This window comes from Carassius carassius, chromosome 4 (assembly GCF_963082965.1).
Source record: "Carassius carassius chromosome 4, fCarCar2.1, whole genome shotgun sequence".
NCBI classification, from domain to species: domain Eukaryota; kingdom Metazoa; phylum Chordata; class Actinopteri; order Cypriniformes; family Cyprinidae; genus Carassius; species Carassius carassius.
This window is the reverse complement of record NC_081758.1, coordinates 11,660,825-11,684,845: the sequence shown is the minus strand read 5'-3', so window position 1 is coordinate 11,684,845 and position 24,021 is coordinate 11,660,825. Positions and strand designations below refer to the sequence as shown.

General features: G+C 35.4%; 3 protein-coding genes across 3 annotated transcripts; all 3 read right to left on the bottom strand.

The window, feature by feature from the left end:
* Nucleotides 1–414: 414 nt before the first annotated feature.
* upk2 (uroplakin 2) lies at nt 415–1,518 on the bottom strand. Its single transcript, XM_059541225.1, has 5 exons — nt 1,421–1,518; nt 1,144–1,293; nt 978–1,062; nt 678–742; nt 415–576 (listed from the first exon to the last, which is right to left on the bottom strand). Exons 1-5 carry the CDS (start codon nt 1,470–1,472, stop codon nt 443–445), a joined length of 486 nt encoding a protein of 161 aa, XP_059397208.1. The 5' UTR covers nt 1,473–1,518; the 3' UTR covers nt 415–442.
* Nucleotides 1,519–3,586: 2,068 nt separating this feature from the next.
* LOC132134427 (POU domain, class 2, transcription factor 3L-like) lies at nt 3,587–14,741 on the bottom strand. Its single transcript, XM_059547069.1, has 14 exons — nt 14,527–14,741; nt 13,024–13,118; nt 12,602–12,658; nt 10,410–10,438; nt 9,808–9,909; nt 8,744–8,849; nt 8,550–8,638; nt 7,582–7,755; nt 6,346–6,487; nt 6,108–6,241; nt 5,443–5,607; nt 4,097–4,139; nt 3,753–3,867; nt 3,587–3,652 (listed from the first exon to the last, which is right to left on the bottom strand). Exons 3-14 carry the CDS (start codon nt 12,648–12,650, stop codon nt 3,613–3,615), a joined length of 1,188 nt encoding a protein of 395 aa, XP_059403052.1. The 5' UTR covers nt 12,651–12,658; nt 13,024–13,118; nt 14,527–14,741; the 3' UTR covers nt 3,587–3,612.
* A 601-nt stretch (nt 14,742–15,342) lies between these two features.
* oafb (OAF homolog b (Drosophila)) lies at nt 15,343–22,545 on the bottom strand. The gene is made up of 4 exons (XM_059547066.1): nt 22,159–22,545; nt 20,307–20,441; nt 19,637–19,817; nt 15,343–17,063 (listed from the first exon to the last, which is right to left on the bottom strand). Exons 1-4 carry the CDS (start codon nt 22,387–22,389, stop codon nt 16,801–16,803), a joined length of 810 nt encoding a protein of 269 aa, XP_059403049.1. The 5' UTR covers nt 22,390–22,545; the 3' UTR covers nt 15,343–16,800.
* Between the last annotated feature and the right edge of the window lie 1,476 nt (nt 22,546–24,021).

Genomic DNA, 24,021 nt, shown 5'->3' with positions numbered 1-24,021 from the left:
TATTATTCAATAAAGAAAAAAAGTTTATTTTATTGTGAAAGTGCATGATATTCTAGTCTGCCCATGAAAGCTTTTTTTCCAGTATAAAAGCCTAGTTATTATGTAGTTATTAAAGCAATATCTAGTATAAATTCCTAGATTTCTAGATCCTATTTCAGCCTTTTGGCTAAAATCTGCTTGTTGGAAAAAAAGAAATTTTTTAGGAACAGGATTTATTTTAAATGCAGTTACACCACTACAATTTTGTGAAATTTAGTTTTAAATAATTGATTAATATATACATTTGTGTAATTCCCTGTTACATTAAGCACCCAGATACTGGTTTAGACTTAAACTGAAAAAGAAAGTGATCTCTCAAAGTATCTGACATGTGTCTATATTATATATTTTTTTTAATTAAACAGACATCATGCATATAGTGTTGAAGTGCATCATGTTCAGGCTAGCCGGAAAAGAGGACGCTAACAATGAGGCCGATGAGGAGGGCCGCCATAGCCACAGACAGAATGACGGTGATGACCACCATGGCTCCACTGCGCGCTGGAAGACCACTGTCTATCTGCTGGAAATCAATGACTACAAAGAAAGATGAGATATATCACAACCATATAGGCCTACATCATACAGTATATTAAAAGAAGCTCACTTGAAATGACTGTATTTTTTTCTGTATATACCATTGGTAGTCGCCATAGTCAAGTTTGCACTTGTATCATTTGAGCCTGCAATTTTGTACTGCATACTGAAAAAGAAAAACAGTTAAGATTGACACACAGTTAAGAAGACACACACACACACACACACACACACACACACACACACACACACATAGACCTTAGACATTATAGAAAAGAACTCCCATGGATTAAGACATTTACTATAGCTTATAGCTACACCATATCCCTAAAACCTCACACAAACCTGACACATGATACATATCTGCACACACACATATGCATGCAAACATGTACACTTACTTGTATGTTGTGCCATTTTTGAGGTTTTGCAGAAGGAACCCCAGCCGACTGACAGAACAAGATGGAACGATGAAACTCTTTGTTTCTGCAGCACACATAAGTCATAATGCTTAACATTTAAATGATGTCACATGAGCCACATTCAGGATGAAAGTGATGCGCGTACTGTTTTCATTGGACGGCAGTTCTGTGTACAGCAGCTCGGCAGACTTGTTCCCATAAACGCTGCAGTCTGGCAGACTCAGCAGAAAAGAGTTTGGGAACCTACTCGCCAGCACACCATCTATTTCAGGATCCAGCAATCGAATTTCTATTTCTAAGAAGAAAATAATAATTGACACCTTGGAATAAAATGTGTTTTATAACAGTTAATTACTAACAACAAATATTATGCAACAGTAGCTTGAAGTAGAAATGTGAAACCATAAAAACATAGTTTTTACCTGCAAAGTTTAAGGGACACAAGATCCCCAGGATGAAGAGAAGAGCCAGCATGTTGTCCTGTAGAGTCCAGATGTGTGTACAACTCAGAATGCTCTGGATAAAAACTATGGGATGGGAAATAACAGTACAGCTAAAACCAGACGAGCGGGACAGAACGGCACGTTTGAGCCAATCAGTGTCCTCAGAAAACAGGTTTGTCCAGGTGAGTATAAAATAAAAGCCCTTCCCTGCGATACACCTTCAATCTGTATGCATGCTTTAACTGACGCACTAAATCCTTTATTATATTAAGATTAGCTGAGGGACAATGACTAACTAACATTTTGTACTGTATTATGATCAAGTAACACCTGTTTCTGGAACAAGCAGGATAGTCACTTGTAACTTTACCAAACCCATAAGACCTTGTGTGGAACAGAAAATGCAAAATTTTCAAACAGGTGTTATCAAAGTGGTCCATAGAGCTAATACACTATATCCAACATCTTCTGAAGTCTAAGCGTAAGATCAAAATATTTATAGGGTACATCATGTCTTCTTGTGAAATCAAAACTGATTATTAAGACCATATAGGCTAATCTCTTTATTGTTTTTATGCTTTAGTAGGCCTGAAGTTCTGCTTTGTCATTTTTGTATTTATTACTATCAGAATAATTTATGACGTGTCCCTTAATGATAACTGTGAATCTTTACTCTTAGGTTGCATGTGACGGATTTATGTTTTGTCTAAGGATCATGTTAATTTATCAATTTAGTTTTACTTTTGTTTTAACGTAAATGATGATTTTGCGATAAAGGTCTGAAGTTATATCATGGGTTTTCTGCACTCAGTTGAAACTCAGGTGAAGTCATTGACTTTTTACCATCATGCCGTTTTATTAGAAAGTCGAAATAGTGATGAAAGGTAGAAATGATATATTACTGAAAAATTAAAGGTACTAATCATAGTTATGACAAAAAGTTTAGATTTGTAATTATAGATTTACAAATTAAAAATTAGATTTGCATAATTTCAAATTTCTTTCATAATTATCCCTTGCATTTCATAATTTCCCTCTCAAAATTATAAATTTTATTTCATAAATATGATTGACCCAGGCATTTTTTTATGAGCTAGAAATATGCTTTTATATGTGTATATACAGTGAACACTGTCAGAATTCTCATTATGTATAAAACAATCACAAAGCTCGCTGCTCTGTGCTCTTAAGTCCAACACTTTGTTCAAAAGTTATTAACTGGAAAGTGTACATTGCATTAGGGTTGTAAAGTATATATACATATATATATAAAAAAGTGAGACATCGTAAGTGCAAATTTTAATGTCAAACAGTGAAACTGAAATATACAAATGTTATTCAAAATCTTTTTTTCTTCTTCTTTTTTTCTAAGCAAAGAACAACCAATTAAACAATAACTAGATATTATTAATCATACACAAAAGCTAAAATGTGAAACTCAAAGAACTTCAAATGCTTTGGACAATGTTGCATAAAAATAGTGTGAGATGCACATATTCCACACCAGGCATATAAAAATGTTTTCCCTGCCAGAAATCCTCATAAATGTTCAGAAACACAAAGCTAGGTGTGTGCCGGAAATATATTGAGAACTGTAAACTATGTTGACCAATCTGCTATATGTTGTCTCAGCATCACTGCACATATCAGAGCCAGAGACAATAACGCTCAAGCGGATGAAATTTTATCATAAAATTATCCTGCTACATCATTTAAAACAAAAGTGGAGAAACAACAGTCTAATAAAGCAATATTGAAACAAGATACTCAAAAATCAGTGTTCTTGTCTTGGGTTACATGCAGTTTTTCACATCAATGTTATCAATAAACAAAAAGCCAGATATGAGCCTTCATCTTCAACAAAATTGGCACAGAGATTTTACACAGAAAGTGAAATAAGGTTTCATGCAAAATAAAAGCTCGGCTGAAAATGCTTAACATGCCTGTCATGTTCTTTGTAGCAAGATTGCACATCTAAACAATGTGCCATTGCATAGTAGTGCTTTTTCCCTTCGGTAATTAGCAGTGAAGCTCTGTTCAAAAGCCCTGAAGAAGAACAGTGGCTCTCTGCGTTCTGACGTTTCATTTAGTGCTGCTTGTAAACATAACAGAATGAGTATTTCTCTCTCATCTGGTAAATCATGCAGTGATGCTGTTGCCTTCAGGGGGGCTCAGTGGTGGTATGATGTGGTGTTCCAGCGATACCAGGATCTGAGGAAGAGTCCAATTCATCATTTTGTAAATTTTCTGGTTCTATGGTTAGTTGAACTTAAGATGGGTGTGCATGTAAAGTTACATGCTGTGGGTTTACCCTGTGGTGTTGAACGTCTGGTTGACCCCCTGTGCGGTCAGTGGACTGGATGTAGTGGACAGAGTGCTGGGGGAGGAGCCTCGACTGGGACTGCTGGGGGAGGAGCTTGATGACACTGCAAGAACAACACAACAATCCAATTTATTTGTATTGTGCTATTCACAATACATAGAATTCCAAAGCAGCTTTACAGAGCATCATACTGTTATGTTTGTAATGCGAAATATCATGAAATATCATTGGATATTACAGGCAGATAAAAAAAAAAATTCTAAATCCCCCAAGATGAGATTTTCCTACAATGGCAGTAGTGTGGCTTGTCGAGGCACCAGCTCAGTACTTACCACCTCCAGTGGCGAGTGGACTGAATGAGCGGGAAGTTGAAGGCTGAAACAGGAAATGAACCAGATTAGTGGGAAATTGGGTGGAGAACATGTTTATGGAGAGGATGATAATGTTTTAAACATGCTAGGAAGACCAATTATTCATTTAAGATTCATTATATTGTGGCTCCTAGTTTATCTCATCAAGTAGAGATTTAAAAAAGCACGAAAGACACTCCACAAAAATCAAGAAAAACTGTAATATTGTGAAAAATTACAATTAAAATTAACTTTACGATTTAAATGCTTATTTTATAATGTAATTTATTGTTGTGATGGCAAAGCTGAGTTTTCAGGAAACATTAGTTCAGTCAGTCTTAAATGCATTTACTGTCACTTTTGAGCTATTTAATTAATCCAGTATTAAGTTCTAAAAAAAAAAAAAAAAAAGTCCTAGTGACCCCAAACCTTTGAACCATATAATATTAATCTAATGTTTAGAGCTGTTCTCTAGTGCAAAATATTGTTAAAAATGTTTTCTTTAATAAATTTAAACTTTTCTTAAAAACATCCTGGTTGACACAAGTGTGGCTCTTTCTAGAGCTTAGATCGGGCCCAACAAATCAAGCCCGACCCTACCCGAGCCCGAGCACGTTGTGTCCGAGCCCGGCCCGACACGTTCACTGTAAATATGAGCCCGAGCCCAATTTAAACCCGACCTTTTTTAATATGTGGGCCGTTATAACCAGGGGCGGCGCCAGATTATTATTTTTTTTTTACCGCAGGTGCTGCTGTGCTAGATCATTAGGCTACGGGGGAGCTGCGCAGTTATATACATACATATATATATATATATATATATATATATATATATATATATATATATATATATATATATATATATGCGTGCCGCATATAATGCACGAGACAGAGCCAACACATATGTTGTCACTCCCCACGACTAGTTTAAAATGTTTCCATACCTCCTAATTACCTCCAAACTTGCTCAAAGTTAATTATCCTGTTTTAATTTTTTTCTTTGCTTCTTCAAGCTCCATGTTGCACTTATTCTACTTAATAGTACAGCACGCACAGCAGGTGTGATGTGAGACTGTGAGTGGACGAGACGCTGCGCATGACACGTGACGTACTTTATCAAGGGCCCGACCCGACCCGGGGGCAGAGAATCTAAGCTCTAGCTCTTTCCACATTGAACCAGAGATTATTCCTAATAAGACATGACACCATTTAGGTTGAACGTGCATTATCGATCATGTTCTCTCTCTAATTAATTTTATCTGAACTGGATTAAGGTATTCAATATATCATTACTAGAGACCGGTTAAATAATGCTGGCTCAGACTCACCAGACGAGGGTTGTAGTTGTGAGACTTTATGGGTGAACTGGAGATGGGGCAGTATATCCGCTTCTCTTTCTGCCGGCGGTTGCAGAACCAAACCCGCACTACTTCTTTCTCCATGGACAACTGCTCTGAGATGAGTGTGATCTCTTCAGAGTTGGGTTTTGGGTTCTGTATGAGGTAGAAAGTGTGTTTATGTATCACAGCCTGCAGGGGGCACTGCAAGCAAACTGCTGCACTTTGTCATTTTTTGCTCATTCTGTATTAATCAAATGTAAAAACTGCAAGTTCACATTAAGATTTTTAAATAACTAAAACTTAAACAAATAAACAAAAAAAAAACAAAACAAAAAAATTCGGCAAGACAACATTTCTCATTTTCTTTCAGATTCACTTTCTAAAATAAGTAACTATAAGTAAAAACAAGTAACTAAAACTAAAATAAAAAATTAATAAAAATATTTAGACAAAATATATAACTGTTAAAACTATATATATATATAGGCCTATATATATATATATATATATATATATATATATATATATATATATATATATAAATGACAAAATGTAACAAAATTACTACAATGTGAACTAAAATGTAAATGAAAGCAGAAAATGTTACAATTTAAAATAGTAATAAAAATATGACTAAAATACCACAGACTCACATCTAAAAAGCGTTTCTCTAGTGTGAGTTTGATGTTAGTTTCAATGCTTGTCCTCTTTTTCCTCTTCCTCCCATAACCCTCCATAAGGGGTGGTAAGGTGGTGGGGCTGGTCATGGAGTCGGATGGTGAGTTCTCTGATGAGAGGAAAGGGAAGGTTTACTGGAGTCCAGTCCTCAAAACAAAGGCTTACAGAGAAAACGTTAGTCAGTTCTGTCCACAAGAGGGCAGCAGCACATACCTGCGTCACTCAGCCACTTCTCCAGCAAGGGCTTGAGCTTGCACATGTTTTTGAAGCTTAGATTGAGAGCCTCAAAGCGTGAGATTGTAGTCTGACTGAAGTCATTTCCATACAACTTTCCCATGGCCAGACCCACGTCACCCTGCAGCCACAACACACGAGAGTTAGAGAACTGGATCAGGTCCACAGCAGAGCTGAGAAACATTGAGTATTACACAACTGGCTTCTTTTTAGTTCAAATATATATATCAGTAATAAAAACAGTCAATAAATCAATATATATATATATATATATATATATATATATATATATATATATATATATATATATATATATAATCCGTCTGACAAGCATAAATACATCATCAATTTTGGCTAAATATGCTTGATTATTCACTGAATAAACACAAAGCCACCATAGTCAATAAAAACTAATGTATTAAATATAATGAAATGGGTAACACTTTAGAATAAAGTTCATTAGTTAATAAATGCTCTAGAAGTATTGTTCAGTTTAAAGTTAACTACTTTAGAATGAACAATACTTCTAGCGCATTTATTAATCTTAGTTAATGTTAATTTCCACATTTACTAATGCATTAAAATGGAAAGTTGTGCTTGTTAACATTAGTTAATGCATTTTCATTAGCTAACATTAAGATTAGACAAAGATTAATAAGCAGACAAAGATTAATAAATACTGTAATATAATGTTCATGTTAGTTAACACATTAACAAAAGGAACTTTATTGTAAAGTGTTATCATGAAATGTATTTAAATGCAGTTATCCTATAGATTGGAAAATACACATTTCTTACATGTTGTGTTGTTGTGAGAAAAGAAATGCATTAGAAAAAAAAAACACTTACAGTGGTTATATGAATTTATATGATTTTATTTTATATGATTAAGTTTATTTATTTAATTCCTAAAATTCAAATATGAGTTACAATTCTGCATCACGTTCACTGCTTTACTTTCAGTTCAAATTCAGGAACTGAATCAGAATCTAAAATGCATTCTCAATTCTGTTCTGCTGCTGATAATATTTATAACTTACAGTCTGTTTTTTAAATAGAAATTTATGTATAAAGTGAATAATAAATAAAAAGATTTTCATATAAATGGGAAATCAATATTATTATTAGAGAGATAGAGATCCTTGGTTAAAATAAAAATAAAAAACTATAAACTATACAGCTAAAACAGTTCTAATATCAGGCAGGTAGTCTGACCTGAGTAAAGCCTAGTTTGATGCGTCTCTGTTTGAAGGCTTTGGCAAACTGCTCGAGTTCCTCCAGGTCACTGGGTTCATCTTGTGGTGACCCCATATGTTTAGGCACCTGTAAGTGAGACATATCCAGGTGTCCGTCCATTGAGGAGCTGGCCAGACCTGACCTGCCCATTGCCTTATGAGAAAATCAAAACCATTAGAGTCTAGGCAATCAGCTGTTATCATTTCTGTTTGCTTATATGCTATTTGTCTTATTATCTGATCCGTCTTTCCTTATGGCCTTAAAGAAGTAACCTGGTGTTATGCATTATGGTAATATGTCAATACCATGTTTTTGCACACTACAGTGATGGAAATTCATTCAAGTACCAAATGCATGAATTCCATGGTAGGTGAATATAACAACCAATTAGTCGCACTGTATACACTACCAATCAAGGGTTTGTCCAAATGTATATTTCTCATGATCTAAAAAAAAAAAAAAAAAAATAAAAAAAAAAAAAATATATATATATATATATATATATATATATATAAACCTTACTTGAAATAAAATAAACTTCAACTGAAATAAAAAAGTACTTAGATTAAGGTAACTGCCAAGTTTCATTTAGTTTAACTTCATACACTAAAATATCTAAAATTGAAATAAAAATGAATTAAAAAAACTGTACAGACATAAAAAAAATTAAATTAATTAAATGTAAAACTAAAAAATGACAAAAACACAACAAAATCACTAAAGCTTAAAAAAAATAAAAGTAATAGTCCCTTAATAAAATATTAAAATAAAAAATAATAATAAAAATGGGGTGAGAAAAGAAATATAGTTTTGATTTATTATTCTCATACTTGTATCCATGATATTTCATAGTGTTGACTCTACTGTTATTGTTTTTTACACTTTCAGTTTTATTTATTTATTTCCAATTTAAGAAGTAATCTAAGACTGTGATGGCTGTGATGTACCTGGGGTGTGAGTGCGAGACCAGGCTGGTGCGGCAGGAGTCCTGTCTGGGACTGGGAGGGCAAGGAAAGCAGATTGGGCTGCAGCAGTGCTGAAGAAAACAGTATTTAAATACCCATGTACTGTAGTTACATCAGACAAAAAGAATGTTCTCATTGATGCATTACCCCTAAAATGACCCTGTACATCTACTGACCTTGGTGTCCTGACTGGGCCTGTGAGAGGAGAAATGATGAAGGAGAGGACAGGTGAGATCCAGACATCAGGACGAGCTGGGGCAGAGGGTGCAGGGAGGACAGCTCCTAAAAAACACCAATCATCAGCCATTGCTTGTTTCATCTTTTACCACAGTCCCACTTTGTGTTAAGTTTAGAGGACTGAATCCCACAAAAACATGCTCAGGTCACATTTCATCAACAAAAACAAAAAAGAAAGAACGAAGAAAACATATTTTGCATAAAGTCTATTAAGATGGTTTGCATTATGACACTATTTTCAAGACAGTTAAGCACATTTCCCCCAAACTCTCATTAACCTAATGCTTTTTGCTTTTGTTTTTAATTTACATTATTCTTAATGGTGATATGGACTAGATTATATTTAGCTGTATTAAAAAATAAATCATAAATCATTACAAACAAAAGATAAATATTTAATTTCATAAATACTTGAACAATAAAATAATCTTTAACATATCACATTTGTCTTCATGAATACATGAATAATAAAATACATATTTGATGTTATTTTTTAATTAGATTTTTTTTACCGTATTATTATTATTATTATTTAAAAACAGTTAACAGACACTACAAAGTTTTATAAATAATTGAATAATTATGATAACCAATATTTAATAAATTGCTTTTTTTTCTCATAAATGCTTGAATAACAGAATACTTAATTAACATATTTTTTCAAGTTTAAATTGAATTGCATTAGATTATATTTTAGCGTATTTTATTTCTAGGAATTAAAGACAGTTAACAAATACTACCACGTTTTATAAATACTTGAATAATAAAATAAATGTTTCTCATTAAATTTAGTTAGTTAGTTTAGTTAGAAATTAAAAATGTAAATGTGTTGCCTAAGTGTTGCTTAGGTATTATTACAAAAAGTACTGTTACAGTGTCAAAAAGCCTAGAGATTCTCAAAACAGGCTTTAAGTTTCCGTCTTTGATAAATGTGAAATCTATGACCCGAGCATGCACTTGATGGCTTTCATGATTCCGTATGACTGGACTGATGAGGACGTACCCCAGTGAGGTGACCTCCATGCACCGGTGATCCCTGAGTCAAGTGGCATGTCTTGTGGGACGCTCCAGAATGAGGTGAATCATTCAGGTTCTCAGTCTTAATCTGTACATGAAACAACGGCTTTGTTAGACAACACAAACCTGGCGAACATTTGAAGATGTGGAGCGGTTCGCTGTTGTGTTTTGGTCCTCAGGCATGTGTGTGTTTGTGTGTGTTTGTGTGTGTGTGTATGCATGCGCTCTTTGTGTGTACTCCGAGACCAGTAAGGCTGCTGGACTCGTTCTGCAGGAGAGGGCCTTTAACAAACATTTCTTCCCTTCCCGCAGGCACAGTATGCAAATGCCCTGACAAGCCTAAAGCTAGTTCCTGTGCACGAAACGTTGTACTGTCCTCAAAACTAGATCATATGACAGGCTCATCTGATGAACTAAGGAAGCTCATTCATTATGACTCAGATGTCTCATGTACAGTAACGCTAGAAAACTTTTGCCATCCTTCAAACTGTTTACCCAAGAGTTTCTTTTTATAAGAGGAGCAATGAGCTGCTCTGAATACCAAACCAGTAGATGAGGGATATTAAGTAAAACATTGTTAATACTCACTTGTCTGGTGAAGCCGTTTTGTTCAATGTCTGTAAAATGAAAAGATAATCACATTTAGCATCAAACTGAGAGTTACGCATTAACATTCAAGCTGCCTCCCACTGGATCCTGCTAATTTGACAAAACCTTTTAGTTCTCATTTAAACTTTTATCACGATTTCTTCCGAGGGTTTTTCATTATTAGACCTATAATGGACTATACCATGAAAACAAACTCCCAAATAATCCATTAAACTGAGTAGGGAGGGTTCAAAGGTCATCAATACCAGGCAATCTCTCTTCATTTGAAATTCAAATCTATCTCTATGAGGCCGTGGTTAGAACGGCACTCACTCGCTCTACAATATGGAAATCTACCCTTCTCCTGAGCCAAACTTCCAGTATGGAAATCATCAGATCATGCAAATGAGTTTCCATGGCAACCTTTAGAGGCCTTTACATTTGAATACTTGCAGACCTCCAGGTGCATCTCTTAACCTCTCTCTCTCTCTCTCTCTCTCTCTCTCACACACACACACAGTTTTAAATTATACATTAATATGATTATAAAACCTGCTGTATCCTATTTTCTGTATTTGAATGACATCATATCCTTTGAAAATCGCTGATCTTAAAGTCAGAATGTTTAGAGTCATGTGTTTGCACATAAATGATGATGCTTTTAAAATTATTGTTCAAAGTTGTAAATAAAAAATATTACAGGACTACATTTTCAGACTTTAAAAACGTCATCTTTAATTCAACGTTTCTTGCCTTTTCTTTGTAACTAATTGTAAAATTTACAAGCAATTTCTAAATTAAAACAGTTTTTACATCAAATCTCTCCCCCCTCCGTGTCTTTGTATCTCCAAAATAATAAAATGTCCTTAAAAATTGTGTTCCTAATAAAATAAGTGTTCCTGTAGCTCAAGTGGTAGAGCATTGCATTGTCGAGGTTGGGGGTTCGATTCCCCGGGAACACATCTTAGGTAAAAATTGATAGCCTGAATGCACTGTAAGTCACTTTGGATAAAAGTGTCTGCTAAATGCATAAATTTAATTTTAATATATTTTTTAACATTTTAAAAATAAAAATAAAAACCTAGATTTAGATATAAATATACTTGCATGTAGGTTTTTTTTTTTGTAACATGACTTCTTGTTAACATGAACAACATTTTTCGTTCAATTCAAATATTTGTAGTTATCACATGACCTGATTGGACATCTGATAGGTCTAACCATAACCCTAATCCCTACTCAAACATTTCACACCATAGAGGTGATGGAACATAAATGAAATATATATTCAACATTCAGTGACAATACCCTACTCTCTCTGAATTGGCATTTCTGTCAGGTTCCTCATTTGAAGAAGATGGTTCCGTACTGAAGCCATTGTAAGCAGCCCCTGATTCAGTACTGCCTGAGGCTATGAGTGCTTCACTGCAAACAAACCGCCACACACATCCTGGTAGACTTCTCATCCATCAGCCTGCGTTTATCACGCACACAAACGTCCGATGAACTCTGAATTCAACTGAACTTAAGCTGCAAGATGAACTCGTTTTTATAAGTACACATATTTAGGGAGGCAAATAAAATGTAAAAAGAAAATGTATAAATAGAAATCCACATAAAAACGACTTGGTTGGCACAAAGCGAGAGCACGACCAGTGTGTCCCATCAACACGGAGTTAAACTTTTGGTCATAACCACAAACGGTTATTGTGAAGAAGCCCGGTGGCAGTTCTTGAAATTATGATCCTCATTTCAAAGGAACGTAAAACTGAATCAGTCAACTCAGTACTCGCAGTCAACCACAGATCAATAAAAGACTCAATAACTGGAAAAATAGACAATTTTCTGAGACCATTTCTACACAATGAAAATCCACCTTTAGATCTAAAAGCTGTGAAATTGTTTGATGGATTTAAGTATACAATCACATAATATTTCTAATGTACCACAGAATATTTTAACATTTACATTTGTTTATTATAATTTTTCACTTATTACAGTCTGTTTCAAGACACACAGCTTGTTGCCATTTTACAGCATTAAAAGACGTAAACAGAAAACTATAATTGGCATATAATTGATAACATATGTTTGTGTTATTTACATTCAAATGCTATCATACATTAGTTAAAAGTTCATTTTACCATTTCGAGGGAACTGACAATATTCCACAGAGTGAAAAGTCTCCTTACCAGCTTGTTCATGCTGAGATTCTGTCTGTTCAACAGCCTCTGTGCTCATCTTAATATCTGTAATGATAAATACAGCTGATTTACCTACAGGATCACAACTTTATGCAGACACTGGGGCAATTCATGTCATGACCCAGCCAGTAAAATCATCTTGAGGTTTATTCTAATGCGTGCAGCTTTCAAATGGTCTCCTTTATGTAAAGGGCTTGTTGTAATATTCATAAGAGCAAGGGTATCCCCATTCACCATTCACCACAATCACTCTGTCTCTCCACCCTAATCTCTTCTAGTCAAAAACATTTAAATCTGTCAATATAGAGAGCTGCGAACAGGTAGAATGCAAAACCATATGATTCCACAAAACGGTCACTGTTTGAGAAGAAAGCAGGCATCTGGATAAAAACCTTGAGAAGTACACTAACCTTATAGCAGGAAAGCTCCCCGGGTCCAGGCTCTGTAGATTATATCCCTGCGTCTGTGGTGCTTTTCTCAGGTCTTCTATGCCAAACTGAGTGAACTTTTCTCAAAAAGGTTCAGAGAGGCACATTTAGCCAAGTGGGTTAGTAGAAGAGCATTCACCTCTTCAGTATCCCACACCAGCCGATAGACACGTCATTTGCATAAGGCCCTCATGTGTCCTATCCAGCCTCTGACTTTTTGCATAAAACAACAATAGGCAGACGGCAAACTTCGAAAAGCTTGAGAATAAGAGCATGCGTGAAAGCCTGCCTGTATGTACACTGGCAAACTTGAAGTGTGCTTTGTCTTTGATTGAACATGGCATAACTCTATTTATTCAAATACATCACTATGCATAAAGGCAGGAAATATGATTGTTCTTTTTACTAGTGAGAACAGATTTGACTTCAGTTACATTTTATATAAATTCCCAAAGTGATGTTTTTACACTTATGTCAAATGTAATGGTTACAAACATACATCTCAGAGGTCTGCCTCATTATTCTTGCATTAAAAGGGCGACAGGTCATTCATTGCACAACAGAGACCAAGAGATTGTTTCTCAGCCAGAGTTCTGTGGAAATAGATTTGAAAGCAAAACTGCCAACTGAAAGTCTCTCTTAGGAGTTTTAATTTACGTTTTGCAGTTATTAAACTGTATCCAAAGAGATTTTGTTTATATCCCCCACAGTATTCCAATTGATTAGACCAGCAGCAGGTTTCTCATGACTACAGGATGTGAAGTGCAGGGGTGGAGTGTTATTATACGGAAACCTTGATTTCTGCGAATTTCTTTCGATTAACTTAGTTCAAATAGATTCAAATCCAATGGGAGTGTGCGTCAACCAAGGTTTGATTTCAAATGAAGGTAAACATTTATGGAGATGTAATAACAATAGCTATAATAATTATTATTTTTAATTCTGTTATATCAATTTATTTGTGTATGTAGGCATTATGAAATGTATTCCTATTAGACTAAGTTAATGCCACCATCATTTATAATAATATCCATGTCACATTTGTTCCATGTGTCATTGTACTGCATTTCGGAGATTTCATTACCACTAAACGTTTATCCTAAAGTAAAAACCGTTAACATCGGTTAGCTAATCCAGTTCGTGTGTGCACAGCTGCGTTTGGTTTTTCGCGGATGGCAGAGCGTGTTTGTGCAGATATAAACTCTGTCAGGTAAAGTTCCACCTCTACGTTACATTCATGAATTAACCACGTTACGTTAATAAGTTATAACTTTACCTTCTAAAGATGAATTTTACCGTCACACCATCCAGAGTGAACATAAATGAAGACTTTACACTAGAGGGCAGCATTCAGTCTCTCAGGAGAGGAGACACTGCATAGTGCTCGTAATGTTGACAATTTACATATGAGATTTGTACGTAGATTATGGTTTAACAAAACAAACAATTGTGTACTTTGAGCACATCATGTTTTTTAAGGCTTACCTGAAATCAAATGCCTTTAACATGTTGAGGTAAGGTGACTTTACAGTGGGATACAGTAGTTATTGAAGGATCCCCCGCATCATAACAAATGAGGCAAAAATACACGACATAAATAGCCAGTGTAAGATAGCCTACTCAGTCAGATGAAGTACAAGTATGCACTCTTGCATAAGCAATACTATATTACACACATTTCTAATGTACATACATTTACAGATAGTGTTTTAGTGTACAGTACATCTCAGTAGCCTATAGTTTAGTGTTTTCACTATAAAATTTAAATAAACAATTAACCAGATACTTGTTAAAATAGTAGGAATTGGCCTACTAAAGCATTTTAAAATGCTTTATTTCAAATCATTATAATTATTGGAGTGTTTTACAATACGATCTCTGTCTTTCTTCTTCCAAATGTTATGTTTAATGTGTTACTTGTGTTACAGTGTCTTTATAATAATTTCTGAATTACACCATTTTTTTTCAGTGGCACCCAGAGTGTCTCTTCGCAAAGTGAACGGTGTTAAGTGTCCCACACAGACCTATGAATACTGATTAGAGGTCACGATGACATACCTGACTAAAACGTTTATGCAGTCTGAGCCATCTGAGTGTGCAAAGAAGAAAAAAGTGCAGTCTGAGCCATCTGAGTGTGCGAAGAAGAAAAAAGGCAAAGGGGTTCTGAAATTAGTACCAAGGTGTAGATAACTGTAAATTTATACATGAAATGTAAAAATAAATATTGAGGTCTCTTGTTGTGAGGAAGTACACAAGATTTAGTACAGTTATGTGAAAAATTACACTGCATGCAAAACCACATTAACCAATTACAAATGCTTTATCTTGTAAATACAAAAAGTCTAAAAATATAAATTAGAGAAACTTGCTAATTATTTTAGGACAATGACACAAGAAAGCAGCAAGTAAGAGAATAATGGGCTGTATCTTTAGAAAGCCTCGCCTGACCGAAGCTCACACACCCATGTTAGATATCACAAACCAAAGCGAAAGACTCTTCATAAGACAGCTGCAATTGAAATGTAAATTAGAATTAGTCAAGGCTATGGAGAGCAACTTAGCTGAGAATAAGAAATTTAGCATCTACTGAATAAATTTGCAATGAATTGACACCACAATATGTCCAGACAAAATCTTAGCTGCCACTTAGGCCATTTTCTTACAGCTTTACATTCCTAGCTTTATAAACAGAGCAAAAGTGTGAATTGTTTAAATGTTTATGATGATCCTGAAAACTCAAAGAAATTATGTTGCAGCAGTTACAGAGTATTGCATGGCAATAATTTGACAATGCAATAGGCAGAATCACAAGCTTCTGAAGCACTAAAAGGAATAGTTCACCCAAAAACGAATAAAAAAAAAAAGAATTAAAAAAAGTCCCAAATGGATTGGTTCTTACAAGCACATAGCTTTTTAGATGTTTATTGATAGACTGGAGTGATGTGGATTACTTGTAGATTATTGTGATGTTTTTATCAACTGTTTGAACTCTTATTCTGATGGCACCCATTCACTGCCGAGGATCCACTGGTCAACAAGTGATGTAATGCTACATTTCTGCTTCATGCTACATCTACATCTTGGATGGCCCGAGGGTGAGTAACATTTTCATTTTTGTCTGAACTATTCCTGAAGGCAACATGGTAAAAGCAAGTAAAAGAACATGAATAAGGTTTAACATAAAACAAAAAACTATCAAACAGCTTAGAAACCTTCTTAAAAAAAAAAAAAAAAAACGCATTCTGACATCATACTGTAATTATTTTGTACAATGGGATTTGAATATTTAACAAAATACTCTCCTTTATACTAATTCTACCATCAACATTTTGAATGTTATGGATAGCTAAGAATTTTACATTCAAAATTGTAACATGAAAAAACTAAAAAGAATGAAAACAAGAGTTACCCTAAGCAGAACTAAATATAAAACTTTACTTCAATAATAGCACAATTTCCTGCCCTGAGGTACCATTGTAGTGATGTCCAAAAGTAAAAAAGACAAATGGCTTGACAATCCATATAAAAATACCCATTCTTCCACTCCCATTAAAGTTAGAGAAAGTTCTCTGTTGTGACAAAATGTATAGCTGCATTCAAAACACTGAATCGCACAAGTAATTTCAAGATAATCTCATTATCAAAACGGTTCCTTTCAGTAAAAGATTTACTTTGTTGTAGAGTACCTTACAAAAATGTTTTCCACAAAAAAACAAAAAAACATTTTGAGGAAAAGTAATTTTCCTTTGTGAGGTCCTGCTAAGTGTCCTCATCCCAAAGGCACAGCTGTTTATAAGGTGTGTAGAAGTCAAAGCGATAGCTTTTGCTGCAGCTCTTAATGCCACACTTGTAAGGGTTCGGCCCCTGGCCCCGGCAGTACTTCAGCTGACAGGGGAGCCACTCCAGGTTTAACCTGTAACTACAGGCACAGGGCTGCCACGGGTCTGTTGTGGAGCTGCAGCTCTGCAAGCCAGTCACATTCAGACTCTGAGGAAAGACCTCAAATATTGAACCTTCCACCCCTGTCAAAGAGAAAAAGACTCGGTTTAAAAGGCCCAGCATGCAATCATGATCATTTTCAATAAATAAATAAATAAATAAATTCTTGACACAAAACAAAATGACTGTAAATAATATAGAGTGATATGAGATTTGCAGGTTATTAGTCATTTTTTGCACTCAAATTCAACCCTAACACTAAAACAGTAATATTGGAAAACATTATTACAATTTAAAATAAGTGCTTTCTTTTTGAATGGATTTCAAAATGTAATTTAGAGACAAAGTTGAATTTTCATCATAATAACAGTTGTCAGTGTCACACGATCCTTCAGAAATCATTCTAATCTGCTGATTTGGTGCTCAAGAAACATTTCTTATTGTTACCAATGTTGAAAACAGTTTAATATCAATATTGTTGAAAACCATGCTTAATATTTTTGTGGAAACTGTGACATTTTTCCCTAGGACTCTTCGATTAATAAAACACTCCAAAGAACGGTGTTTATTAAAACTAGAAATAACAAATTTTTGATACATTTAATTTTTGATTAATTTAATGCAACATAAAATAAGTAATTTCCTAAAAAAATCTATGTCAGTCAGTCAGTCAGACATTCACTGTAGTCGGTCTGTCTGTCTGTCTGTATGTCCGTCTGTCATTCACTGTCTGCCTGTCTCTCTGTCAGTCAGTCATTCACTGTCTGTCTGTCTGTCAGTCATTCGCTGTCTGTCTGTCTGTCTGTCTGTCAGTCATTCACTGTCTGTCTGTATGTCCGTCAGTCATTCACTATGTCTGTCTATCAGTCATTCACTGTCTGTCTGTCATTCATTCACTGTATGTCTGTCTGTCTGTCATTCACTGTCTGTCTGTCAGTCATTCACTGTCTCTGTCTGTCATTCATTCACTGTATGTCTGTCTGTCATTCATTCACTGTATGTCTGTCTGTCATTCATTCACTGTCTGTCTGTCTGTCATTCACTGTCTGTCTGTCTGCCAGACATTCACTGTCTGTCTATCTGTCTGTCTGCCAGTCATTCACTGTCTGTCTGTCTGTCATTCACTGTATGTCTGTCTGTCATTCACTGTCTGTCTGTCTGTCTGTCAGGCATTCACTGAATGCTTTAACGTTTCGGGGTAATTAGTGTGAAAAAACAAAAACAAAAAAACGACGGACTGACGGACCGCAACCGTGTGAACGCTGGAATGCGTTATCATGGGTGCGAAAAAAAAAATACAAAAAATACAAAAAATACAAAACGCATACGTTCACTGTCATTCACTGTCTGTCTGTCAGTCATTCACTGTATGTCTGTTGGTCAGTCTGTCTGTCTGTCTGTCAATTACTGTCTGTCTGTCATTCAATGTCTGTCTGTCTGTCATTCACTGTTTGTCTGTCATTCACTGTCTGTCTGTCTGTCAGTCATTCACTGTCTGTCTGTCTGTCAGTCATTCACTGTCTTTCAGTCATTCACTGTCTGTCTGTCATTCACTGTCTGTCTGTCAGTCATTCAATGTATGTCTGTTGGTCAGTCTGTCTGTCTGTCTGTCAATTACTGTCTGTCTGTCTGTCATTCACTGTCTGGCTGTCTGTCTGTCATTCACGGTCTGTCTGTCTGTCTGTCTGTCATTCACTGTCTGTCAGTCGGTCTGTCTGTCATTCGGTCGGTCAGTCAGTCTCTGTCTGTCTGTCAGTAAGTCATTCACTGTCTGTCAGTCGGTCTGTCTGTCATTCACTGTCTGTCTGTCAGTCGGTCGGTCAGTCAGTCTCTGTCTGTCTGTCAGTAAGTCATTCACTGTCTGTCTGTCTGTCATTCACTGTCTGTCTGTCTGTCATTCACTGTCTGTCACTCATTCACTGTATGTCTGTTGGTCAGTCTCTATGTCTGTCAATTGATGTCTGTCTGCCTTACTGTCATTCACTGTCTGTCTGTCTGTCTGTCTGTCATTCACTGTCTGTCTGTCTGTCATTCACTGTCTGTCTGTCAGTCATTCACTGTCTGTCTGTCTGTCATTCACTGTCTGTCTGTCAGTCATTCACTGCCTGTCTGTCAGTCGGTCGGTCAGTCAGTCACTGTATTTCGGTCAGTTGGTCGGTCTGTCTGTCTGTCTGTCAGTCAGTCAGTCAGTCTCTGTCTGTCTGTCAGTAAGTCATTCACTGTCTGTCTGTCTGTCTGTCTGCCTGCCTGTCAGTAAGTCATTCACTGTCTGTTGGTCGGTCTGTCTGTCCGTCCATCCATCTATTCAACTATTTTGCTGGTGACATCCAGCAACATGCAAACAAAGAACAGCTTTCGAGAGCAAAAACTAAAATTTCACTATTCTATATGATTGGTCTGTAAACACACTCATGGATACAAGAAATAATGCATGAAAATGAACTGTCAGCATTCTTATTGAGTTTGATTCCTACATTGATGGCTCTTTTGCTTATTTCTTCTGCTGTGTTGAGATGTGCAGTCTTTTGATAACATAAGAATGACAGCACTTGGAATGTGCATGAGCATAAATGACACAGAATAAACACTAGCTAAATGCAGCGATAAAGTCACTTGCAGCCTTAGCGGGATTGCATTAATGGCCCTGTTGTCTAACCTTTGTCCAGCCAGTATTTGACATCTTGTTGTCTTGTGTACACAAGGTCTCGTGCATCCCTGCAGACATTATGAATATGAGTACTGAGGTGCCAGGAATGACTTATGTTGAGCACCGCATTCATAGTGAACTCTTCCACACCGCGTCTCTCCTCTGCACTTCGCACCACATGAGGGTTTTTCTGTTGGGTTCAAATAAGAAACTTCAGAACACCTCAGGGTATAAAGTTAGTGCTAAGAAATTAAGACACATAACACAGAAAATACTGATAATACACCATCAGTGATTCAATAATTCTCATCTTGCTGATTATTAATACATTATATACATGTGTAAGTCTTACTTTTTTGGTTATACTTTTGAGTTTTTAACATTTATTCATGTGCTATAGTTTGTGTTACTGATTTTTTATTTTTTTACTTATTTACAACAAGATATAATTCATAAGACATTATAAGACATCAAAATACAGTAGATTAAAAAGGAGTTACTTTTGTCCATACATCAAAAGTAAATGGAATAAAGAAAGAAATACTGTATACTGTACAGGTTTGAATTTTACATTAGGGTGAGTAAAAGACAAATTTGATGACCAGCATGAAAGTTAGCCAAAGCTGTTCATTTCAGCAGGGTGCCACAGATGGTGTTGTAAAATTCTTTAAATTTGGACCTGTCTGAGTCGAGCCATGGCCTCACTGGGGATGAGCTCTCCATTATCCAAATGTGAAATGAAGCAGAGGGCCTGGTACTGAGATTGGCCCTTCTCTGGCTCCCCAAGCACCAGTGCACGAAAAATCTTTACATGCTATTAGAAGGAAAAAAGAGGAAGAAGAAAATGTGTGCTTAGACACAGAGTCATAACCTACATTTTAATCCATGAATTAGGGGATTGTATTACCAGAATATTTTTCCGATGAAATTACAGGACATGCAAATTAGAAGAACAAGTTTACATTTACAGACATTTATTATTTTCCAGTAAAAATATTTAATCCTTAAACAATAGCCATTTACTTGGAATTCATAGAGAGGATAAACTGCAAAAGATAAGAATATTTATAAATCTCTTCTCTTTTTTTTTTTTTATAAACCTCAACAAATGTTGTTAGATGTAATAACGTTTTTTAGGCTGTCGAACATTTCTTCATCACTCAAGCATAACTTCTTACCACGCTCAGAGCATCAGCTGATCCACTAACTTACCCAGAGCAAAGCATGCTAACTGCTCCCATATGCACATATAACCAAGAGTACAGCCTCTCTTTCATGACAACAATACTGCTTTTCTTTGCCTCCGTCCTAGTGGTAACTGCACTACTGTATTCACACGGAATATGACTGGAGTTGTGTGAACATCAGCAAGAGAACAGGCTCTTTTTCTTCAAAAAAAAAAAAAAGCTAGAAGAATATACTTTGTTTTGGAAAGGTCTTGCAGATTTTGTTACACAGAGTGAGGAATTGAGCTACTGTTATACTGCTGATTATTTTATTTTTCCATGGACGAAGCAAATCTCCCTGCTCCCCTGAAATGTGATTTCGACTGTAGGGAGACCCCACTGAAAAGTGATTTTAATGTTATTACACTATGCCAACAATAACTTGTATTGAACCCAAAACCTTCTTTTAAATTCATCCAAATCATGTGCTTTAACGTTTCGGGGTAATTAGTGTGAAAAAACAAAAACAAAAAATGAATGACAGATGAATTTAATTGCAATGTTGTATAATATATAATCACGGAGTCTACGATATTCCCTGGCCTGTATTTCTTTGGCTGCACTGCATATTGCATGATGTTTCCCATACAGTCCACAGCATGACTTTGGCTGCAAGACTATTTGGCAACTTGCAGCTTGATTTCATCCAACTTTCCATGGATGAAAAGGAATCAGACTAAAATGTGGTCTTGAAGAGATTTCTACATGTCTATTGAGAAAAAATGCTGTTTCAGTGTGCTGACAGTTTTATGGACAAAATATGATCTTCAGATAGTAATTTACATCAACACTAGTCTCAGCCTCAGACATCACGCCCACAGACCGCTGACTGAACGTCTGATGCATATGGGCCACTTTAAAGTTCCCCAACCCTTTAAAATAACATTCATAAAAAGCTGGAAAAAAATACATGTGTGTAATGTGATTCATAAAATAAGACAGAAAAATAATAATCACGTCACTTAAAAAATTAAATTAAAAACTAACAAAAAAAGTATCATCGTACATCCATGTGTTTGGAATATACCATGTATTTTTAAATACCATGGTACTTTTAGGAAAAATGCTACGTAATAGCTCTGAGATACCATAGTATTTAAATTCACATATCAAAGTATAAGAATACCAACAGTGCTGCATGTCCAACAAACATAAACACTTAACCTTTGCACAATTAGACTTTATGTTTTGTTGCCACACAGTAATAAAGATAAAACAGGGCTGCGCAGGAATTTAAAAGTGCGCTTTTATAATTATTTTCAGTTCACTTGTGGTTGAATTATATTTAGTTGGATTTATACTCACGCTCTTGAAATCAGACAGGAATGTGATGAGAGTCCCGTCTGTCTGCTTGAACTCAACTGTTATAATGTCCTTCTCACTATCCGCCTCTAAAAGCTCCTCCGTTATTTGTCCATCGTTGAGACGCACGAGCACCGTCAACCGTGAGCAAACACTTAACGTTACCGAAAACAGCAGCGCAAACGCGACGAACGCTGTCTGGACTGAAGCCTGTAAAGTCGCTCTCGAGTTCATTACAAAAGACGCCAAGGATGTAAACTCATTTAACACAACAATGGGACATATCGTCAGAGCAAATTACTTAAAACAGGCGACAAAACGGTGGAAAGCGAATGTAAACAACTTTTTAAATAGGTGCCGTTAGGCTAGTTAACGTTCGATTACTAAATCATATAACGTAGTAAGATATACGTAAGATAAACTGTTACTTGCAGCTCGATCGTGATCGCAGAAATTGCGCCTCCATCAAGTATGAATTTCCATTTAATGTTTACTCGTGATTCAGAAAACACTGGGTTATTTATACACGAGCATTTTCTTCTTAAAAGCCTTCTCTTTATACAGTTTTTTTCTCCTGTTCATCTAACGTTAACATGTAAAGCTCCAGTATTCCCGTCACTTCCTCTGAACTTCAGTAATTTGGCTAAAGGCGCCTCACAGGCTCCCACTGCATGGGGCCACTTCTTAAAGACACAGGCTCAGATTTCACACTGTTAAAGCTACTTACTCTGTTTACCGTGGAGATGAGGATCGTAAAAAAAAAGTTGTTAATTTTGTCTCAATATGCTAGCCATAATTTTTATGAATATAATTGAATTGAATGAATGAATGAAGCATTTATAAGTATTTATATTAATTAATTCATTATTACCCTTTGTGGGACATGGAGATTGGCTTATATTTTAATAAAAAACATTTTTGAATTATTATTTTCCCTGAGCTTTAATACATTTCATCATTATAATTAGTAGTAGTAGTATTAGTAGTGTTATTGTTATTATATTAATTAATTAATTTATTTAATAATAATAATTGTTGTTGTTGTCTTATATTTATTAAAACACACACACACACACACACACACACACACACACACACACACACACACACACACACATAGAAAATTCATCACATTCACAGACTTATTCACAATAAGACACTATTCATTTCTGTACACCACATGCTTATTTGAGATTTGAGTAAAGCATCTGTGCAAGGTAACAAACATTGTAAAAATGTCCTCCAAAATTTTGGACTCTTAAGTCACACCTACAAATATATGAATATCATTGCACTACATTACACACAAATCAAACCAAGTAGTATTATTTAAAACAAACAAACAAATCTCCAGTACACTGTTCATGCAAAACAATTCTCAAGAAGTTCTCATGTCAGATTTGGGGGGCAGCAGGATGCCAGAAGGTGGCGGGTGACCCTCACTTCTAGCCTTCTGAACTTTAACCTTTTGATCTTCTTAAGACTTTTGTAGGCTCACATTAAACATACAATCCTGGTATGCAGTGCACTTTACATAACGTTTATTAGGACAGCTGCACACCATATAATTATTAATAATACTTGAGAAAAAATAAAGACTGTATAATGTCATCATATCACAGATAAAATAATGGGCATATATTAAAAGCTTTGATAAAACGTTATTTTACAGTAATGTTACACGTTATCCGTATTTTAAATAGTAATAACAGTAAATTATGCATAATTATGCACAACCATATAAAACAGCAGTGCGTTATAATTAACACATTAATTAATACGACTAAAGTTTCTCTGCAGTTTTGCAGAAAGCCAGCATACCTCTCCAAATTTATCACATAACATCATGAAAGTTTAATTTGTGAA

Excerpts from the sequence above, each read along its gene's own strand:
- upk2 (XM_059541225.1), bottom strand. The coding sequence starts at position 1,472 with ATGCTGGCTCTTCTCTTCATCCTGGGGATCTTGTGTCCCTTAAACTTT. Across the intron at positions 1,063-1,143 it reads ACTGCCGTCCAATGAAAACA|AAACAAAGAGTTTCATCGTT; the intron begins GTACGCGCATCA and ends TGTGTGCTGCAG. Across the intron at positions 743-977 it reads AAAAATGGCACAACATACAA|TATGCAGTACAAAATTGCAG; the intron begins GTAAGTGTACAT and ends TTTCTTTTTCAG.
- LOC132134427 (XM_059547069.1), bottom strand. The coding sequence starts at position 12,650 with ATGAGCACAGAGGCTGTTGAACAGACAGAATCTCAGCATGAACAAGCT. Across the intron at positions 8,639-8,743 it reads GGCCCAGTCAGGACACCAAG|CACTGCTGCAGCCCAATCTG; the intron begins GTCAGTAGATGT and ends TGTTTTCTTCAG. Across the intron at positions 5,608-6,107 it reads TAGAGAAACGCTTTTTAGAT|AACCCAAAACCCAACTCTGA; the intron begins GTGAGTCTGTGG and ends TACCTCATACAG.
- oafb (XM_059547066.1), bottom strand. The coding sequence starts at position 22,389 with ATGAACTCGAGAGCGACTTTACAGGCTTCAGTCCAGACAGCGTTCGTC. Across the intron at positions 20,442-22,158 it reads TCCTGTCTGATTTCAAGAGC|CATGTAAAGATTTTTCGTGC; the intron begins GTGAGTATAAAT and ends TCCTTCTAATAG. Across the intron at positions 19,818-20,306 it reads CCATGGCTCGACTCAGACAG|AAAAACCCTCATGTGGTGCG; the intron begins GTCCAAATTTAA and ends TGAACCCAACAG.